The sequence below is a fragment of the Oryza sativa genome, chromosome 1 (assembly GCF_034140825.1).
Source record: "Oryza sativa Japonica Group chromosome 1, ASM3414082v1".
In the NCBI taxonomy this organism is placed as follows: Eukaryota; Viridiplantae; Streptophyta; class Magnoliopsida; order Poales; family Poaceae; genus Oryza; species Oryza sativa.
In genome coordinates this window covers 4,468,927-4,487,064 of record NC_089035.1, presented here as the reverse complement: position 1 = coordinate 4,487,064, position 18,138 = coordinate 4,468,927, and the positions used below count along the sequence as shown (strand labels likewise).

General features: G+C 40.4%; 1 protein-coding gene across 5 annotated transcripts; it reads left to right on the top strand.

Moving 5' to 3' along the window:
* Window positions 1–414: 414 nt before the first annotated feature.
* LOC4325343 (uncharacterized) lies at window positions 415–17,198 on the top strand. Of its 5 annotated transcripts, none has more exons than XR_010741132.1 (11): window positions 415–525; window positions 8,200–8,290; window positions 8,403–8,560; window positions 14,073–14,223; window positions 14,316–14,589; window positions 14,677–14,779; window positions 14,930–15,066; window positions 15,152–15,230; window positions 15,335–15,455; window positions 15,549–15,703; window positions 15,825–16,338. XR_010741132.1 is itself a non-coding variant. In XM_066310151.1 (10 exons), exons 6-10 carry the CDS (start codon window positions 16,061–16,063, stop codon window positions 16,993–16,995), a joined length of 537 nt encoding a protein of 178 aa, XP_066166248.1. In that variant the 5' UTR covers window positions 14,759–14,779; window positions 14,930–15,066; window positions 15,152–15,230; window positions 15,335–15,455; window positions 15,549–15,703; window positions 15,825–16,060; the 3' UTR covers window positions 16,996–17,198. The 5 variants fall into 5 exon arrangements, 2 of the variants coding, with proteins under 2 accessions (XP_066166248.1, XP_015613558.1); XR_001540448.3 differs by lacking the exon at window positions 415–525 and adding an exon at window positions 7,714–7,846; XR_003240937.2 differs by lacking the exon at window positions 415–525 and adding an exon at window positions 8,007–8,067.
* The last annotated feature ends 940 nt before the right edge of the window (window positions 17,199–18,138 follow it).

Here is an 18,138-nt window from a genome sequence, read left to right as displayed (position 1 = left end):
GAGAATGGGCCGAGCCCAAAGACAAAGAGGGGATTTTAATTTCTTTTCTTTTTATTTTAATTGATTCGATGAACTTTGTGCCATTAAAATTACTTCTTGAGCTCCGAAAATTCACGGAAAATTCCGGAGAGTATTTTAGGGCACAAAGAATATTGCAAAATATTCCCGGCCAATGATTTTTAAGGGAAAATTTTAATTCTCCCAATAATTCACTTGATTAAATTGCTTAACTTTTTATTTAATTTCTAGGAAATGCATTATTAAATGATTTTTAATCCCGAACGAAAATCGGGGCGTTACAGGACCCGAAGCACAGAAGGCCTTCGAAGATTTCAAGAAACTCCTCACCGAGCCACCAGTCTTAGCCTCACCACACCCGCAGGAGCCGTTGTTGCTGTATGTATCAGCCACCTCCCAGGTTGTGAGCACAGTCTTGGTCGTTGAGCGCGAGGAAGAAGGCCATGTCCAAAAAGTCCAGCGACCGATTTATTTTGTCAGCGAGGTCCTAGCCGACTCCAAAACGAGGTACCCTCAGGTTCAGAAGCTGTTATATGGTATTCTAATTACTACCAGGAAGCTATCTCACTACTTTCAAGGTCACTCGGTAACGGTGGTCACATCATTTCCACTCGGTGATATACTGCACAACCGCGAAGCAAACGGACGTATTGCTAAGTGGGCTTTGGAGTTGATGTCTTTGGACATATCATTCAAGCCCCGAATTTCAATCAAGTCCCAAGCGTTAGCTGATTTTGTCGCCGAATGGACCGAGTGCCAGGAGGATACCCCCGCGGAGAACATGGAGCACTGGACCATGCATTTTGACGGATCCAAACGACTTTCGGGCACTGGAGCAGGAGTGGTTTTGATTTCCCCAACTGGAGAAAGATTGAGCTATGTGCTTTGGATACATTTTTCGGCGTCCCACAACGTCGCCGAGTATGAGGCCCTCCTTCATGGACTGCGGATTGCAATTTCCCTAGGGATAAAGCGTCTAATAGTTCGAGGCGATTCACAGCTGGTTGTCAACCAAGTTATGAAAGAGTGGTCCTGCCTTGACGACAATATGATGGCATATCGACAAGAGGTACGCAAGTTGGAAGACAAGTTCGATGGACTCGAGCTCAGTCACGTTCTTCGACACAACAATGAAGCCGCCGACAGGCTTGCCAACTTTGGATCCAAGCGTGAGGCGGCACCCTCTGATGTTTTCGTCGAACACCTTTATACGCCGACAGTACCTCACAAAGATACTACTCAAGTTGCGGGCACTCATGACACAGCTATGGTTGAAGTAGACTGGCGAGAGCCCCTCATACGATTTTTGACTTCTCAAGAACTCCCCCAAGACAAAGATGAAGCCGAGCGGATTTCAAGGCGGAGCAAACTTTATGTTTTGCATGAAGCCGAGTTATACAAGAAAAGCCCTTCAGGAATTCTGCAACGCTGCGTATCTTTAGAGGAAGGGAGACAATTGCTAAAAGACATACATTCTGGGATATGCGGAAACCATGCTGCTGCACGCACCATTGTCGGCAAAGCTTACCGGCAGGGTTTTTTCTGGCCTACTGCAGTGTCCGATGCCGACAAAATTGTGCGCACATGTGAAGGTTGCCAATTTTTCGCCAGACAAATTCATCTACCAGCTCAAGAGTTGCAGACTATCCCGCTGTCTTGGCCGTTTGCGGTTTGGGGGCTCGACATGGTTGGCCCGTTTAAAAAGGCAGTCGGCGGTTACACACATCTCTTTGTGGCCATTGATAAATTCTCCAAGTGGATTGAAGCTAAACCGGTTGTCACAATTACAGCAGATAATGCGCGAGACTTCTTCATCAACATTGTGCATCGATTTGGAGTGCCCAATCGGATCATCACTGATAATGGCACACAATTCACTGGCGAAGTTTTTAAAGACTTTTGTGAAGACTTTGGAATTAAGATTTGTTATGCCTCAGTGGCACACCCCATGAGCAATGGACAGGTGGAGCGAGCCAATGGCATGATACTTCAAGGGATTAAAGCACGTGTTTTTGACCGGCTAAAACCCTATGCCGGCAAATGGGTGCAACAGCTGCCATCAGTACTTTGGTCTTTGCGAACTACACCCAGTCGGGCCACAGGCCAGTCACCTTTTTTCCTTGTCTATGGGGCAGAAGCAATGTTGCCGAGTGAAGTTGAATTCGAGTCTTTGCGCTTTCGAAATTTCCGTGAAGAACGCTACGAAGAGGACCGAGTGGATGACTTGCACCGACTGGAAGAAGTCCGCGAAGCAGCTTTGATTCGGTCGGCTCGATACTTACAAGGGCTGCGACGTTATCATAATCGCAATGTTCGGTCCCGTGCCTTTTTAGTCGGCGACCTGGTTTTGAGGAAAATTCAAACTACACGGGATCGGCACAAGTTATCTCCTTTATGGGAGGGGCCGTTTATCATCTCTGAAGTCACCCGGCCAGGTTCCTATCGACTCAAGCGCGAAGACGGTACTCTCGTCGACAACTCTTGGAATATTGAACATCTTCGCCGTTTCTATGCTTAAGCTTATCATTGTATTTCCCTATTTTTGACTGTCAACATCAAGTTTTCTTCTTGCCGTTGTCAGTCGGGGGCTATCATCATAATAATGGAGTGTGATTTTTTATCAATTTAATTTGCTTACTTGGTCTATCATTGCCTTGTTTGATTTTTTCTACTTAGTCTGCGAGGACTGAAAGTTTTTAATAGCTTCTTTGGGTTTTAGGCTCAACAAAGCTTGATAAAAGCTTTTAAGAAATCAAAGACTTGGTTAGAACTATCAAGCACAGCATAAATACACCAGTATTGTACAAATTGAGCCTCCATTTGCTACGTTTACACTCAGTCAGAATCAGTCCTTTCATCATCAGAGTTATTATTGCTCGGCTGAAGGTCGTTGTTGCGGAATTGCTCTACAACATCACTTGCAATCTTGTCAGCCGCACTTTGAGCATTACTGATAAGATCAAGAGCAGCTTCTTCACTTGTCCCGTCTGCAAAGCCATCAATGGTATCAATTTCAATCCTCGGGTACAAGGATTTGGTCATCGCCAATGCCATACTAGCTCCCATACTTCCAGCTTTCTTGATATTCTTGAAATATACATCCGGTGCAACTCTCAGCTTGTCAAAGATTTCGGTTGCGTCAAGTGCACTCGGACCACTGTTATTAAGGAACATAGCTTGGACGAGTGGTGTAGCGACATTGGCGACTTCGTCTCTTGCTCCTTCAAGCTTCTTGATCTTACCAACCAGGACGTCAAACTGAGCTTGAGATTTGATTTTACGATCTACAAAACACATTTATGATAAGAATCTGCTGCATTTAGAAGAGAGAATTTCAGAATTGTCATCTGGCAGTACCTTCAACCTCCTTCAAGGCTGAGTCCCTTTCCGCAGCCAGTTCTACTTTGTCTCTTTTTAAGGCTTCAATTTGTTTCTCCATTTGAGTCATCCTGGTGGCTTGCGCTGTTTGAAATCCAAATGTTTGAGGATACAGTTATGACAGCATAAATGGGACAGATCTAGGAGACTACCTTTTGATGAACCACTCAGCTCGAAGTTTGAATCCTGGAGCTGAGCAATTCGCTCCCTTAATTCTTTCTCCGTCTTTTTGGCGTGCTCCTTGGCCTCGTGTAGCTGGCTCCTAACGGCTTCAAGAGTTCCCAAATGAGGGACCAGCTTTTCTAAGGTTGTGGTCTTGGCCTCATTGCGAAGATGGATTCTCTGCACGGTGGTTCATGGGTTAGTTTTGCTAACGAGAAAACAAAGTCATCAAAGGCAATCACCTAGAAGACTTACATTCACAATGCGAGTAGCTTCTCCAAGTACTTTCTTCAGCTGGCACACTTCCTCATCTTCTTTTTGGCGATTTATGACAATGCCGGAAACTTGAGAGTTCTCGTCCCACCATTTGAGTAAGATAGGAGGACGAGAGTCATCAGCTGCCTTTATGCGGAGAATTTCTTCTTCGTCGCCGCCTAGTGGACCTGATGTATTTCCAAGACATTAGACGAACAAGCTGGAGTTATTCAGAACGGCATCACTTGAGAAGATGAGTTACCTGAGGATGTGCCTGGCTGAGCGTGAGGTGATCCTTGCTCTTTATCTGGAGACCCAATCACTGAGTCATTACCAACTTCTGGTCCTTGAGAAGTTGTCTGCGCTTTAGCTTCAGGAATCTCTTGATTTAGATCTACATCCGACTGGTTTCCAGTCGGGGGCTCTCGGGTTGTTGCAGTTTCAGTTGCTGCCGACTGGTTTCCAGTCAGCGGCTGATCACTCGGATTGGCCTTGTCGTCCGAAGCTTGGGCGCCAGTCGGCTGACTTTCGGCAGTCGGTTGGCTTTCGGCAGTCGGCTGGCTTTCGGCAGTTGGCTTAGCATCTTTGGATAAATTTGGCTCTGTGGCAGCCGGATCAGGTTCTTTTCCAGTTGGATCTATATCGGACGGTTTCCTGCAAAGTGTCCTTTCGATATTCAGCGTAATTTCTATGAGAGAAGCATGTCGAAATAAAATGGTACCGAGAGGTTTATACCTGGAAGATGTTCTAATCTTTGGCATTTGACGGCCAGCCAGTTTTTTCCTGGGCATGGTATGCTTTGGGGGTTTATTGGGCGTTCCTTTGTCCCCAGATTTGTTGCTGTCATCATCTTCGTCGTCATTAAGCACCAGCTTTCTCTTGCGAGAACCTGTCTGCCCAGCCGGTTTAGAGGTTTGAGGTTGCGGGTCTGACCTGATTGTCGGCCCTCCGCTTCCCTGAACGGTGTGCTGGCGAGGAGATCGGCGTTGAGCAGTTGGGGGATCAGATTTCATTAATACATACTCCTGAATGAGATGCTTCCACGGTTAGCTCACTCAACATGAAGATAAAATTATGTTTTGGTCATGAGTTGAAGGTTTCAGATACGTACCTGTGGAGGCGGATTGAATGCATTATATGGTACAACTGGCAGCTGATGTGAGTAGCTGACGACAATAGCATTTGAGAAGATTTTATACATTCTCTCCTTCATGATTTTAAAGTCCAGAGAGTCTGGGTCTTCACGGTTTGGATCATGCTTGCCGTCGAACTCGAATGCTGTGCGGGATCTCTCTTTGATTGGAGCTAATCGACACTTAATGAAATGCCGAGTGATTTGCTCTCCCTGTAAGCCTTGCTCTTTGAGCTTCAGCATGCGTTCCATCAGTTCTAAGGCTTGGGCAGCTTCATCTCCGATCGGAAGAGAGTTCCAAGTATCTTGGTACACCGGAGGAAGACAAGAGTACTCGGGGAGAGCAGGCTCGGGATTTTGAATATAAAACCAGTTGGCGTGCCATCCTTTGTTTGAAGTCTTGAAAGGCATAGAGAAATACTTCTGGCTCAGAGTGCCCCTCAGTTGAAATCCAGCCCCACCAACTACGCATGGTTTGTTTTTGTTCGGTTGAGGCTTAAGGAAAAAGATTCGGCGGAACAGAGCAAAATGAGGTCTAATGCCCAAAAAAGCTTCACAGACATGGACGAAATTTGCAATATGGACTATGGAGTTCGGATTCAAATGATGTAAGCTGATTCCATAGAAATTTAGTATCCCACGGAAGAACTTCGAGGTTGGAAGAGCAAATCCACCATAAAAGAAATGAGAGAAGACCACGACCTCGTGTGTATCGGGGGTTGGAAAAGCCTCACCGCACGCTGGCCGCCACCCGATGATCTCCTTGGCAGGGAGAACGCCGTGCGCCACCATCTCCTTCAGGTTCTCTTCCGTCACGTCGGACGGCGCCCATTGGCCTTCGAAGCTTTCTTTCTCTTCCGTCATCGATTTTCCCCGAATGCACTGATTTGATTCGAGGGATGGCTTGGGAGAGGTGAGGAATTGAGGCGGTGGATCACGGGAAGGATTTTGATTACTTTTTGAAGGTGGATTTGAGTGGAATGGTGAACCCTAATTTGCCGGCGCAGCTCTGTACTGTAGCAAGGAGTGGGGAAAATGGCGAGAGTTCCGGCGGGGAAGACGAAGCGTCGTTTGGATCTCGGGTTTTCTTGTTAAGGGTATCGGAGGTGCGAATGGGCCTAGGCCTGAACAGTACCTCAGCCCAATACTTTTAACAGCGTGGCCCATTGTGTTCCTTAGGGACTTAGGCATTCTTTGCTTCGGCAATTTATGTACACAATAGTGTTGCCCAATGCTGATAAAATCCTTTTTACGCGGTCATATAATTCTTTGGAATTATTGCGATGCAAATTAAAAGGTGCCTGACAGAAAGGCGTTATGCTGTTTTTGTACGCTTTTTTAGGCTACAAAAGCTGTCTGGGTTAACTTGGAATGACTTGTTTTTATCATAGTCATTTCCTTGGTATGATATATACCTATTTCCATTGTGGTAAATAGTCATAGCCTAGGCTATTAGACTTATTTGTTACCATAATTTTTATAATATTTGGTGGGTAATCTTTAGAGTTTTTATTCGGATGCCTGTCAAGTGTGTTCATTCGTGAACCTTTTTAGAGTGTAAACCACTCGGGTTCTTTTTATTATGACTAAAAAGCAGTCGGCTAGAATGCCTCTTTAGGCGTCGCGTATGCTTTTGTCATGTGATGCGCGATTGTGCTATTATTTTGTTCTCAACTATATGTTTAGTTTGTTAACTAATCACATAGTTGGGGGCTACACCTAATTAGGTGCATCTATTCGATGCACCATATTCTTTATCTTTTCGCCCTTTACAGTCTTCGTCTTCGCTACTCGGCAGGCTTTGGCATGACAAGTCTGAAGCACTCGGATTATTATCTTTGAGAAGGCTATGATGGTTGACTGCAAAGGTCTCGGGGGCTACTGTGGAGATTATGGATATCCCATATCTACACGGCGATGATATTTGGGCTGAATATAGGATACCGAATATGTATAGAATATCTTATTTGTATCTCGGGTTTGTTTCTTAACTTGTACAACAAGGAAACACCTTGAGACTTAGTCGGTTACGACTGTATTTTGTCTGTGTTTGCATATTCCGTTAGGGATATGTATTATCTTTTGTAATACGGACTCCTTCCCATATATAAGGGGGGTCCGAGTGCCTCTAGGGGCAGATGTTGATTTTCTCTAAATCATACAATCAATAATACACTCGGCGGATTCATCCCCGGACAGGAGTAGGGTATTACTTCTTTTATAAGAAGGCCTGAACCTGTATAAATCCTTTGTCTCCAAACCCATACACTTTTCTAGCTTGATAGCCACCCCCTTTTATTATTGCCGAAATCTAGTTTCGACAATGCGAGTGGTTGCTTCCTGTGTTTCATCGATGACCTTGGTGCATGGTCTTGGTGCATGGTCTTAGTGCCACTGCTATGTGGGCCATTCACTTTTTCTTTGTTAGAACCAACCATAGAACTTGTTTATGCGAGAGGCTTGTCCTTTGTGTCAGCGCTCTTATACTGTTTACATGCACCGTTGGAACTGATCTACGGTCTTCTATGTATGTTTTGTGGCCCCTGTTTTGCTTTTAGTCTCTTCTATGCCGTGCATTGTGTTCACGGTGTATGCGATCTGATCGCTACCTGCAGCTCCACTAACTGGAAGCATCCTTACACTATTGGTTCGTTTTTGTCTAGGCCACATCACAATAGCTTGCACATGGTCTATGCACCTTGGGTCTCTGCATTGTGGGGTACCAGTTTTTGTGTGTGCTGGTTGGACCACCAGCATTTGTCCATGTCTTAATCCATTGTACTCAATCATATACTGTTGCATTTCACTTAGTTGAGTGATAGTTCTACTAGAGGCAAAACAATTGTTTCACTGCTACTGGGACCGCCTGTCATGGTGTTGACAGTTGTCTATTTGTTATTGGTGGGTACCTTTCTTTCACGGTGGATATGAGATTGCTTTTATTTTTTAAGCTAAAATAGCATATTGGTTTCATCCTTATATGTATCGCCTCCAATATTGCTTGCTTCCTTCCTCTTGCTTCTCGCCTTATCTCACTGCATTCAGTTGTGTGTTGTTCACCGATTTCACACCACTGATCGACCTATTATCATTGTGCTAAATCATCCATTACTAATGGCAGGGTAATAATTGGATTTAAATGGATTTCTTCTTTTTTATATGTGTGGATTCAATTAGATTCAGATTGTCTCCTTTTTGGGTGTGCCTGATCTGTGCCTCTTCATTATTGATCGTTTAATACTAGTTTTTCACAGGGGAGAAGATTTGCATGGGTTAGATCGCAGTTTCAAAGGTTCTTGATTGTTTTTCGTAATAAGTGCAAGAGCTGCTGATGTGATTTGGCAGGTATTCTTTTTTTTCTCTTTTCTTCTCGACATTTTGTGACATAAATCGTATTCTTTTGGCTGCATTCGGCTCAAGATTATTCTGTACTAATCTTTTTGCGTTTGTCATGCAGCTCTGATCGGTTCTGTGGGTAGTTGTTCGTTGTTATTATTGCTGCTTTAGGAGATTTCGGATTTCAGTTAGTGTTCTTGGTGGTAGCCAGTGTGATCTCTCTTATTGCTGATCGTCTGTCGTTCCAGTCCCCGTCGTTCTTTCGTCGAAGACTCGAAGGTAATTTATTACTTCATACTGTTTATTTTTGCGTGGTTTTTACAAGCAAATTACCTATCAGTTTTGTGATGTATGCTGCATCTCTGTATGCATGGATTGGTTTCTCCGTATCAACATTCTTTTTGTCATTGTGGAGTGTTCTTTTGTTCCTTGTGTAAAAATTACTAGCTTTGTTTGAATCATTGCTTTGTGTGTTGTGGTTGTACGAGAGAGAACGTACATGCACTGTTATAACGGTTGAGTGTATACTTTCTACTAGCTGTTACATAGATGGTCATGCATATGTTTCTTTTTTTTTTATGTCTCATCTCTCTTTTTAGCTATGGTCATCTTTCCTCCCCTTACCTATTTTTTCCTTTCTCCATATATGACTTCCTAGCTCCTCTTTCCTTTACATTCTCATGTTATGCTGTTTGTAGACATGTCAGATCAGGGTTTAAATAGAGTGCGCAGAGTTCGTGCTAGCCGGGAAAGGCGAGCTGCAAATATTCTATCTCGACAGCTTCCCATGCACATAGAACATACCATAGTAGAACCAGTTCAGTCTACATGTGGAAATGAGCGGAAAAGAGCACGTTCGATTATGAATTTCACACCTGAGTTATCTAAGTTAAATAGACAACGACGTTCTTTGCTAAGCTCAAAGATGCCTCCTCTTGCTCTTACGTGCACTAACAATGGTATGTAGGTTATTTTTCATGATATATTCATAATATATCAAATCACATATAGGTTTGTAAAAATATTCTTGGAATATTTGTTTGCTGCAGTTCTCAATGCACACAATAGTGGTAGCTCATCACGGACAGATAAGGAGTACGTGCAGTCACTAAAGGGTCTGCACCCCTACTACACATACAATAGTCTTTTTTTTATTTCCAAACATAAATTCTTACTTTGTTCACTGCGTATATTACAGCGTGTTACCCGGGCAGATCATACTACGGTCCTCCAACATATGAGTGCCCATATTGTGGTGCCATGTTTTGGTATCAGGAAAGAGTGAAAAGCACTTCAGCTATTTCCAAGCGAAAAATAATCTATAACTTGTTGCAAAGGTGGTAAAATACAATTGCCCAAATTGCGCCCTCCCCCTGAACCACTTGCGACATTAATAAATTTTAATGGCGATGCACGATCAAAGAGATTTTTGAGGCAGATACGATCATATAACTCGATGTTTGCTTTCACTTCAATGGGTGCAAGTATCGACAAATCAATTAATACTGGAAATGCGCCTTATGTTTTCAAGATTAATGGTGTTGTCCATCATTGGATTGGTTGTCTTTTGCCATCTCATGGTTCACCTCCAAAATTTGCACAGTTATATATTTATTATCCTGAAAATGAAACACAAAACAGACTAAATATTTTTGAAAATGATGGAGATAATGCAGATAGAGCTGATCCTGAAATAATTGCTGCCCTTTCATTGATGCTTGATAGTGAAAATAGCCTTGTGCAGAACTTTAGGTATGCTAGAGAACGACTTTCTGAACATGGCAACCAACAGCTAACTCTTCGTCTCTTAGGCTGCAATGCGAAAGATGATGTGCAATACAATTTACCAACAAGTGGTGAAATATCTGGCATAATAGTTGGTGATTTCTTAGCAAAAGAGTACAAATTTGATGTGCTTGTCTATGATAAAGACCATGGATTACACCAGGTTTCGCCACTGCATCCATCATATATGGCCCTGCAATATCCTTTATTATTTCCATACGGTGAACGAGGATTCCATTTAGGCATTAAGTACAATAATTATGATGGAATTGGAAGAAAATATGTGACAATGCAGGAATTTTTTAGATACAGAATGCACTATAGACTAAATGAACCAAATCCTTTCACATGCTATGGACGACTAAGCGATCAAATCGATGTTGATGTGTTTTCTACTATTGAGGCTAATAGGTTACAATTTTTCATTGACCACCAACCTGAGTTACGAGCTGAGTCTGTAGATGGAATTGTAGATGCAATCGATGGAATTGTAGATGCAATCGATAGAGGTGTCACCGATGGAGATTCAGTTGGCAAGCGCATGATACTTCCTGCCAGCTTCATTGGAGGAAGGAGATATATGGTAATGAATTATCAAGATGCAACCATCTGATAGAGCTGATATCATTGTGCGTGTATTTAATATGAAAGTTAATGAATTCATAACTGACATTAGAGAAGGCAGAACTTTTGGTAAAGTTCTTGTAGGTATTTTTGCTCCTTCCTATTTCATATAGTATTCCTTAAACATACAAGTATGTGATTACTTATTATTTAAAATTATTCCAGTACTCTACACCGTTGAGTTCCAAAAGCGTGGACTCCCACACATACATTGCTTGGTATGGCTTGCAGCACCCACCGCTGAGATATCAGCATCGGTAATAGATGGTTTTATTTGTGCTGAAATACCAGACTATGACACTGATCGACTAGGATATGAATTGGTTAGTGAATTCATGATGCATGGTCCGTGTGGAGATGCGAACAAAAGTTGTGCTTGCATGAAAAATAATAAATGCTCAAAAAATTATCCAAAAGATTTTCAGGATGAAACCATTATTGATGAGGCTGGCTTTACAATTTATAGACGACGAAATGATGGACGACATATTATAAAAAATGGAATTCCATTGGACAACAGATCGGTTGTTCCTTACAACATGAAGCTGCTTAAAACATATCAAGCACACATAAATGTTGAGTGGTGTAATAAATCAAATTTGATAAAATATTTATTTAAATATATCACAAAGGGTCAAGATCGTGCTAGAATCTATTTTGAGACAACCGGTAAAACAACAAATGCATCACCAAATCATGACCTTGCACCACAAGATGAGATATTAGAATATATGGATGGTAGGTTCCTTTCTACATGTGAGTCTCTTCATCGACTATTTGAGTTTGATATACATTATAGAATGCCATCTGTTGAGCGATTAGTTGTACATTTGCCTGGCAAAAATTATGTTAGATATGAGAAAGGGTCTAATTTACGAGCAGTCCTAAAGAGCCCTGCTGCAAAAAGTTCGATGCTAACTGAATGGTTTGAAGCGAATAAAAAATATCCTAAGGCTCATTCATTGACATACTGCGAATTTCCAAAAGAACAGACATGGGAGCCATCATCTAGAGTGTGGCGCCCACGAACTCCTGCTCCAAAAATTGGTAGAATTTACTATGTGCATCCAACTGCTGGTGAGCTTTACTACTTGCGAATGATACTGATGATTGTTAGAGGTGCCCAAAGTTATGCTGATGTGCGAACATACAATGGCATTGTTTATTCCACATATAGAGAGGCCTGTGAGGCACAAGGGCTCCTCGAAGGAGACAATGAATGGTACCTGCTTTTTGATGAGGCAATACTAACTGCATCATCGCAACAGCTTAGACAACTTTTTGTAACCATCCTTCTTTATTGCTCAGTTATAGATGTGCGCTCATTATTTGACAAGTACTGGATACACATGACAGATGATATTCATAATAGACTAAAAAAAGCGCTAGATAATCCTCACTGCATAATTCCACAGGATCACTTGCTTAACCTTCTATTACATGAGCTTGCTACTGTATTTGCAAAAAGTGGTGGTGACATAAAGGATTTTAACTTGCCACACCCAACCTCCATTGCACATATCGCTGGTGGTAACAGATTGATTGATGAGGAACTTACAATTGATCCACTTATGCTAAGCATGCATGCAGATTCTTTGATAACACAATTGAATACTGAGCAAAAACATATTTTTGATGTTATATCTTCTCGTGTTGCTCATAATCAGCCTGGTTTCTTCTTTGTGTGTGGCCATGGGGGAACCGGCAAAACATTTCTATGGAATGCTATCATTGCAAAACTTAGATCACAAAATAAAATTGTGCTTGCTGTAGCGTCATCAAGGGTGGCATCTTTACTGCTACCTAGAGGTAGGACAGCTCACTCACGATTTAAAATACCCATTGATATTGATGAGACAAGCATTTGTAACATTAAACGAGGAAGCATGCTTGCTGAACTTTTAATTGAAGCTTCGCTTATTATATGGGATGAGGCTCCGATGACACATAGGCGATGTTTTGAAGCGTTGGATCGGACTTTACGTGATATCCTTTCTCAAACGTGTGCTACAAATTCTATTATACCTTTTGGAGGAAAACCCGTCGTTCTAGGTGGTGATTTCAGACAGATATTGCCAGTTGTTCCTAAAGGTTCCCGCCATGCTATAGTCAATGCATCAATCACAAATTCAGATCTATGGAAACATGTAACAGTCTTAACGATGAATATAAATATGAGACTACTTAACACAAACCTAGAGCAAAAGCAAAAAGATGAGCTGCATGATTTTAGTAAGTGGGTTTTAGCTATTGGTAATGGCACAATACCTATGACCACGAAGGAAGGTGAAAGCTATCCATCATGGATCGAAATTCCTCATGACTTACTTATTATAACTGATGGTGATAAAATATCTGCTATTGTGAATGAAGTGTATTGTGATTTTTTTGCATCATACATGAATCCTGAATACTTAGCTTCTCGTGCAATTGTTTGTCCTAACAATGCTACAATAGATGAAATAAATGACTATGTTATTGGTTTAGTACCAAGAGAAGCAAGGATATACCTAAGCTGCGATACAATATCAAAGTGCGCTGAACAAATTCCAGATTTTGACTTGCTATATCCACCTGAGTTTCTTAATTCAATAAATGCTGCAAACTTCCCTACACATAGACTTATCCTCAAAGAAGGTGTTGTTGTCATGTTGCTCAGAAATCTAAACCAATCAATTGGTCTCTGCAATGGAACAAGACTATTAATTGTTGCTTTAGGTGATAGAATTCTTCAATGCATTATACTCATTGGCTCAAACATTGGTGATACTGTTTACATACCTCGAATAACACTGAGTACTACTAAAATGAAATGGCCTTTTACATTGCAAAGGAGACAATTCCCTATTCGAGTTTGCTATGCAATGACCATCAATAAAAGTCAAGGACAAACACTACAACGAGTTGGTGTGTACCTTAGAAAACCTATTTTTACACATGGCCAGTTGTATGTTACAATTTCAAGAGCTACAAGTCGATCAGGTCTAAAAATATTAATTGAGAACGACGATGGTTCATGCGGAAACCATACAAGGAATATTGTTTACAGTGAAATACTCACTGCTACATTTCCAGCGGTGCTTTTCTTAACACTGCCCTATACATTGTATTCATCTTTTTCTTAGCATCATTTAGTAATGCAAATCCATTCCAATTGCAGGCTCCGCCGTTGCATACTTAGCTATTTTGGCCTAAACAGGGACAAATTTTGTACAAACATTTTGGAATAAATATATGTCTTCAGCAGCTATCATGTGCTATATACCCGCTGCAATATTCCCCTCTTAATATTATATGTACTGTCTTTGTCATCACTGTTTTCTTTCATTAGCAGTAACTATATAGATTAATATGTATTAAAATTGTTTACTACCTATTGCAGATTCCAAATGGCGCACATACTCATCTCACAGCTGTCATGTGGTGATTCAAACATACGAATTAAGGCAAGAGTTTCTAGGCTATGGGACTTTCATGATCTCAATGATGATAGAAAAATTGTGCACACTGATCTTGTCTTACTGGATGAAACGGTAACAATTTACCTACTGCAATTTTACACTAGAATTTTCTTTATTGTATTAATCATTCTATTGACAATATTCTCTATATTTAAAAAATATAGGGGAACAGCATACATGCTCAAATGTATCAGCATGTAATAGTGAACTTGAAACCTCTTCTTCAAGAAGGAAAAGTTTACTACATTGATTCATTCACTGTCAGATATGCAAATAGGACATATAGGCCAGTTGCACATAGCCTAATGATCCTATTCACTAAATGGACAACTTTAGAAGAATGTGTCGATGTGCCTGCTGATTTCCCTGCTATAACATTTTCATTGACACCTTTTGGAGATGTTCCCTCTCTTGTGGACAAAAACATCTTTTATGTTGGTAATAACCTATCCATACCATCTTACTACATATACACATCTTTTGCTTCTTTACAACATTTATTAAATTTATACCACATACAAACAGATATTATGGGTGTTATCGCTGAAATTGGCACAACGTCTACTGTACGTCCTCAGTCAAGGAACACTGACAGTTTAAAAAGAACACTATAAATATGTGATGCAAGGTTAGTTCCATGAAACTCAGTCCTTACCATTCTACTTTCCAAATATTTGTTTTAACGAACATTCATACTCACTTTTACACATGCTTTGAATATCTAATAATTTGTTCCAATTATAATTACACCAATTTTTCTATTAATCCACAACACTAGCAATTCCACACTACCTCTCACACTTTGTGGAGAGCGAGCAACTGCTTTCGATGCTGAGAATATCTACAATGCTGGCCAAAGACAACCTCAGGTGGTTGTGTTTGTTGGCACGCTTGTCAAGAACTACAAAGGCTTAGGTACATTTGTACCTACAATTTCGCTTACTATGTTGTGTATAATACAAAATTAACAATATTTCAAAATTCCTCTATTCTTCTACAGGGCTTACACTGACTGGAAGCTCCCCATGCAAATGGTACATTAACTTTGAAATACCTGAAGTAGTGGAACTGAAAGAAAGGTGATCTTGTTATCTTCCAAGTATTCCTGCAATCTATTTACATTGCACAATTTGCAACTATTAGGATGACATCCATTAATTCTAGACACAATATGTTTGCATAGCTTTAGCACCAACTTTCAGCCAATCAGGTGGAACGACGCTCCTCCTGCAGGATTCAACCAAAGCAACCCACAAGAAAAGACACTTAAAGACATTCTTGACCTTAATCCTCATAAACATAAGGTTTGTCTTACCTCTTAATTAACTATCAACAACATTTTCCTGGATTTTACAGTCGTATTATCAACAGAATTTTTTCACTCTTATCCTTTGCAGGAAGCACGCTTCATAGTAAATGTGGTTGTTAAAAGAATATGCAACGAAAACTCCTAGTGGTACAATTCATGTCACCTATGCTACAAAACCTCAAAACCATATGGCTCAGCCTACAAGTGCACCAGTTGTTCCTATATAGGAATACCAGATCAAAGGTCAATAGCGCAGTTTAATTAATTCTACATGTCTAACTATTTATCACTCACAAATTTCTATATTCATTTAAATTTACATGCAAGTACAAATTAGTGCTAATTGCTGGAGATACTACTGCAGATGCAACATTTATTCTTTTTGGAAAAACTGCGCAACGCATCATACGAAGGCCAGTGGAATCTCTGATCGAAGAAAATCCACCGGACAGTGAATTCATTCCAAGGGAAATCTTAGCACTTGTTGACAATGGTTTTCTATGGAATGTCAGCTTCACAAAGGATATTAACAGAAGCGAAGAAACTCTCCAGGTTAATAGTGTTATATCCTCTGGTCCAGCAAATCAACCACCGCTGCTTATGTCGCCAAGTACTTCACAGCCAGCATCAGCAATTGTATCGGCAAGCTCAAGCAGTTCTCTCCAGACAGCACCAACACCAAGTGAAACAAGCACCGAATCGCAATTAGCCATCATACCAGCACAGGGCACTTCAACACCAACAAAATACACTCCTGCTGCTGCAACAGATGAGACACCAACTAGCAAATCAAGCTCCTTAGTATTTACCAAAAAAAGCATTATTGTCTCAGGCTACTCTATGCCATCTCACACTGCAAAGACCTCTACTGATACTAAGGTATCCTTCTTAATACCTACTCTTGCACTTCCTCTGCTATAAACAAATTTTCCTAAATAATTGGAGATACACTCTGACCTATTGACCAACTATGCAAGGCAAAAATTGGCACTCATCATGAAGAGAAGATCTCACAAAGTGCATCTTTAACTACAATTGTTCCCCGTGATACTTCGGATAAGGTATTCATGCTCTTTCTTTTCATAACCTAATCCATCAATTTCTGAAAAAAAAGTGCTTCTTCTACAAGGCAAAGGTCACCGCTGAATCTCCAGATGAGTCTCCACAGGCAGATCCTTCACTGGCGCCAAAGAGCACACCCAAAAAAAGGTCTGTAAAGCTTTCAGTTCAAAGTTACAGTAATAGACATTTCTCGCACACATTGTATTTGACATGTCCTTATAATGAACAGAGGTAGACCTACAGAAACCACCACAATTGCCAAAAAATTGTTCAAGGATAGTACCCAGAAGAAACCCACTGACAGGTTAATTCTGAATAACTCAGCTCACCTCTCCACACATACGCATTAATTCTTTAGTAAACTTCACTAAATTTCTAAACTCATCATTCATTCCTACAGTGAATGAGACGGATATATGTAGTCCATCAGCAAGTCTTTTGTGTATATGTACAGAACGAACCACCCAAGCTAGAAGTGTAGAAGCAACAAGTTAGCTGCAAGCCTAGAGGAGGCTAAGAAGCAAGCCCTTTTGTTCATGACCCCTAGGTCATGATTATCATTGTAAATAAGTAATGTTATGTTTACCTTCCTTGCCACCTTCTGTGCTATGAAATGTTGTTCGAACAACTACTACTTATATGGAACCAATATAGTTATGGCTGCGTACTACCTAAACATTTCTCCTTCATGTCAAAGACACCATTATACGCAAACCTTTTATTTTCTACTATAGCTATATCGAACCATACAATACACTACATGATAAATAGCACAAATTATTCTGACAAGCAAACTCCATTGTCTCAATCCTACGGCATGGAAAGATTTTTAAAATAGAGTAAATTCCCTGTGTATCCCTGAAAACTCACTAAATCCCTTTCATACCCCTAAAATTTACCCGACCCCTTCTATACCCCTGAAATTTCAATTTGATCCCTTCCATGCCCCTACCGTTACATTTTCCATCATTTTACTGTTACGTTTGGTTGCAAATGTCTTTTTTGCCCTTGATGCTTTAGGTTTAAATATAAGCTTCAAAAATAATTGAAAATTTTGTTTGAGTGCACATCGTGTGCATTTTATAAAACTAATGAGACTAAATAATTAGTGCAGAAAATTTTGACATAAATTTTGAAAATAAAATAAATGTAAAAAATTAAAATTTTTATTTGAAATTTTAATAGGACAATGGATTTTTTTATCAGGAGCATTCATAAAAAAAATGTTGTGAACATTGGTATACCTATCTTTATATGAATGCTCCTCATTTTTATGATCTTTTTTTAAAAAAATAAATACGTATTTTTTTTATTTCATTATCTAAAAATATTTTTTTGGGATAAATAATGCATCGCACAACAAACTCATAACTATAATAGTCTCATGCGAGAAGCTTTTATATTTTTAATAATGTAATTTATGAATTTCTTTGTTCATCCAAGGGTAAAATGGTCATTTTTATAGAAAATACACGGTCAACTAACGGGAGGGGTATGCAAGGGATCAAAATCAAATTTTGGGGGTATATAAGGAAGTAAGCAAAATTCAGGGGTATAGAAGGGATTAGGAAAAATTTCAGGGGTATATAAGGGATTTTCTCTTTAAAATACACTAC

Bases quoted from the DNA above. Each gene is read 5' to 3' on its own strand.
- LOC4325343 (XM_066310151.1), top strand. From the start codon at position 16,061: ATGTCGCCAAGTACTTCACAGCCAGCATCAGCAATTGTATCGGCAAGC. The intron at 16,340-16,437 runs GTATCCTTCTTA...CAACTATGCAAG, and splicing joins AGACCTCTACTGATACTAAG to GCAAAAATTGGCACTCATCA. The intron at 16,670-16,751 runs GTCTGTAAAGCT...TATAATGAACAG, and splicing joins AAGAGCACACCCAAAAAAAG to AGGTAGACCTACAGAAACCA.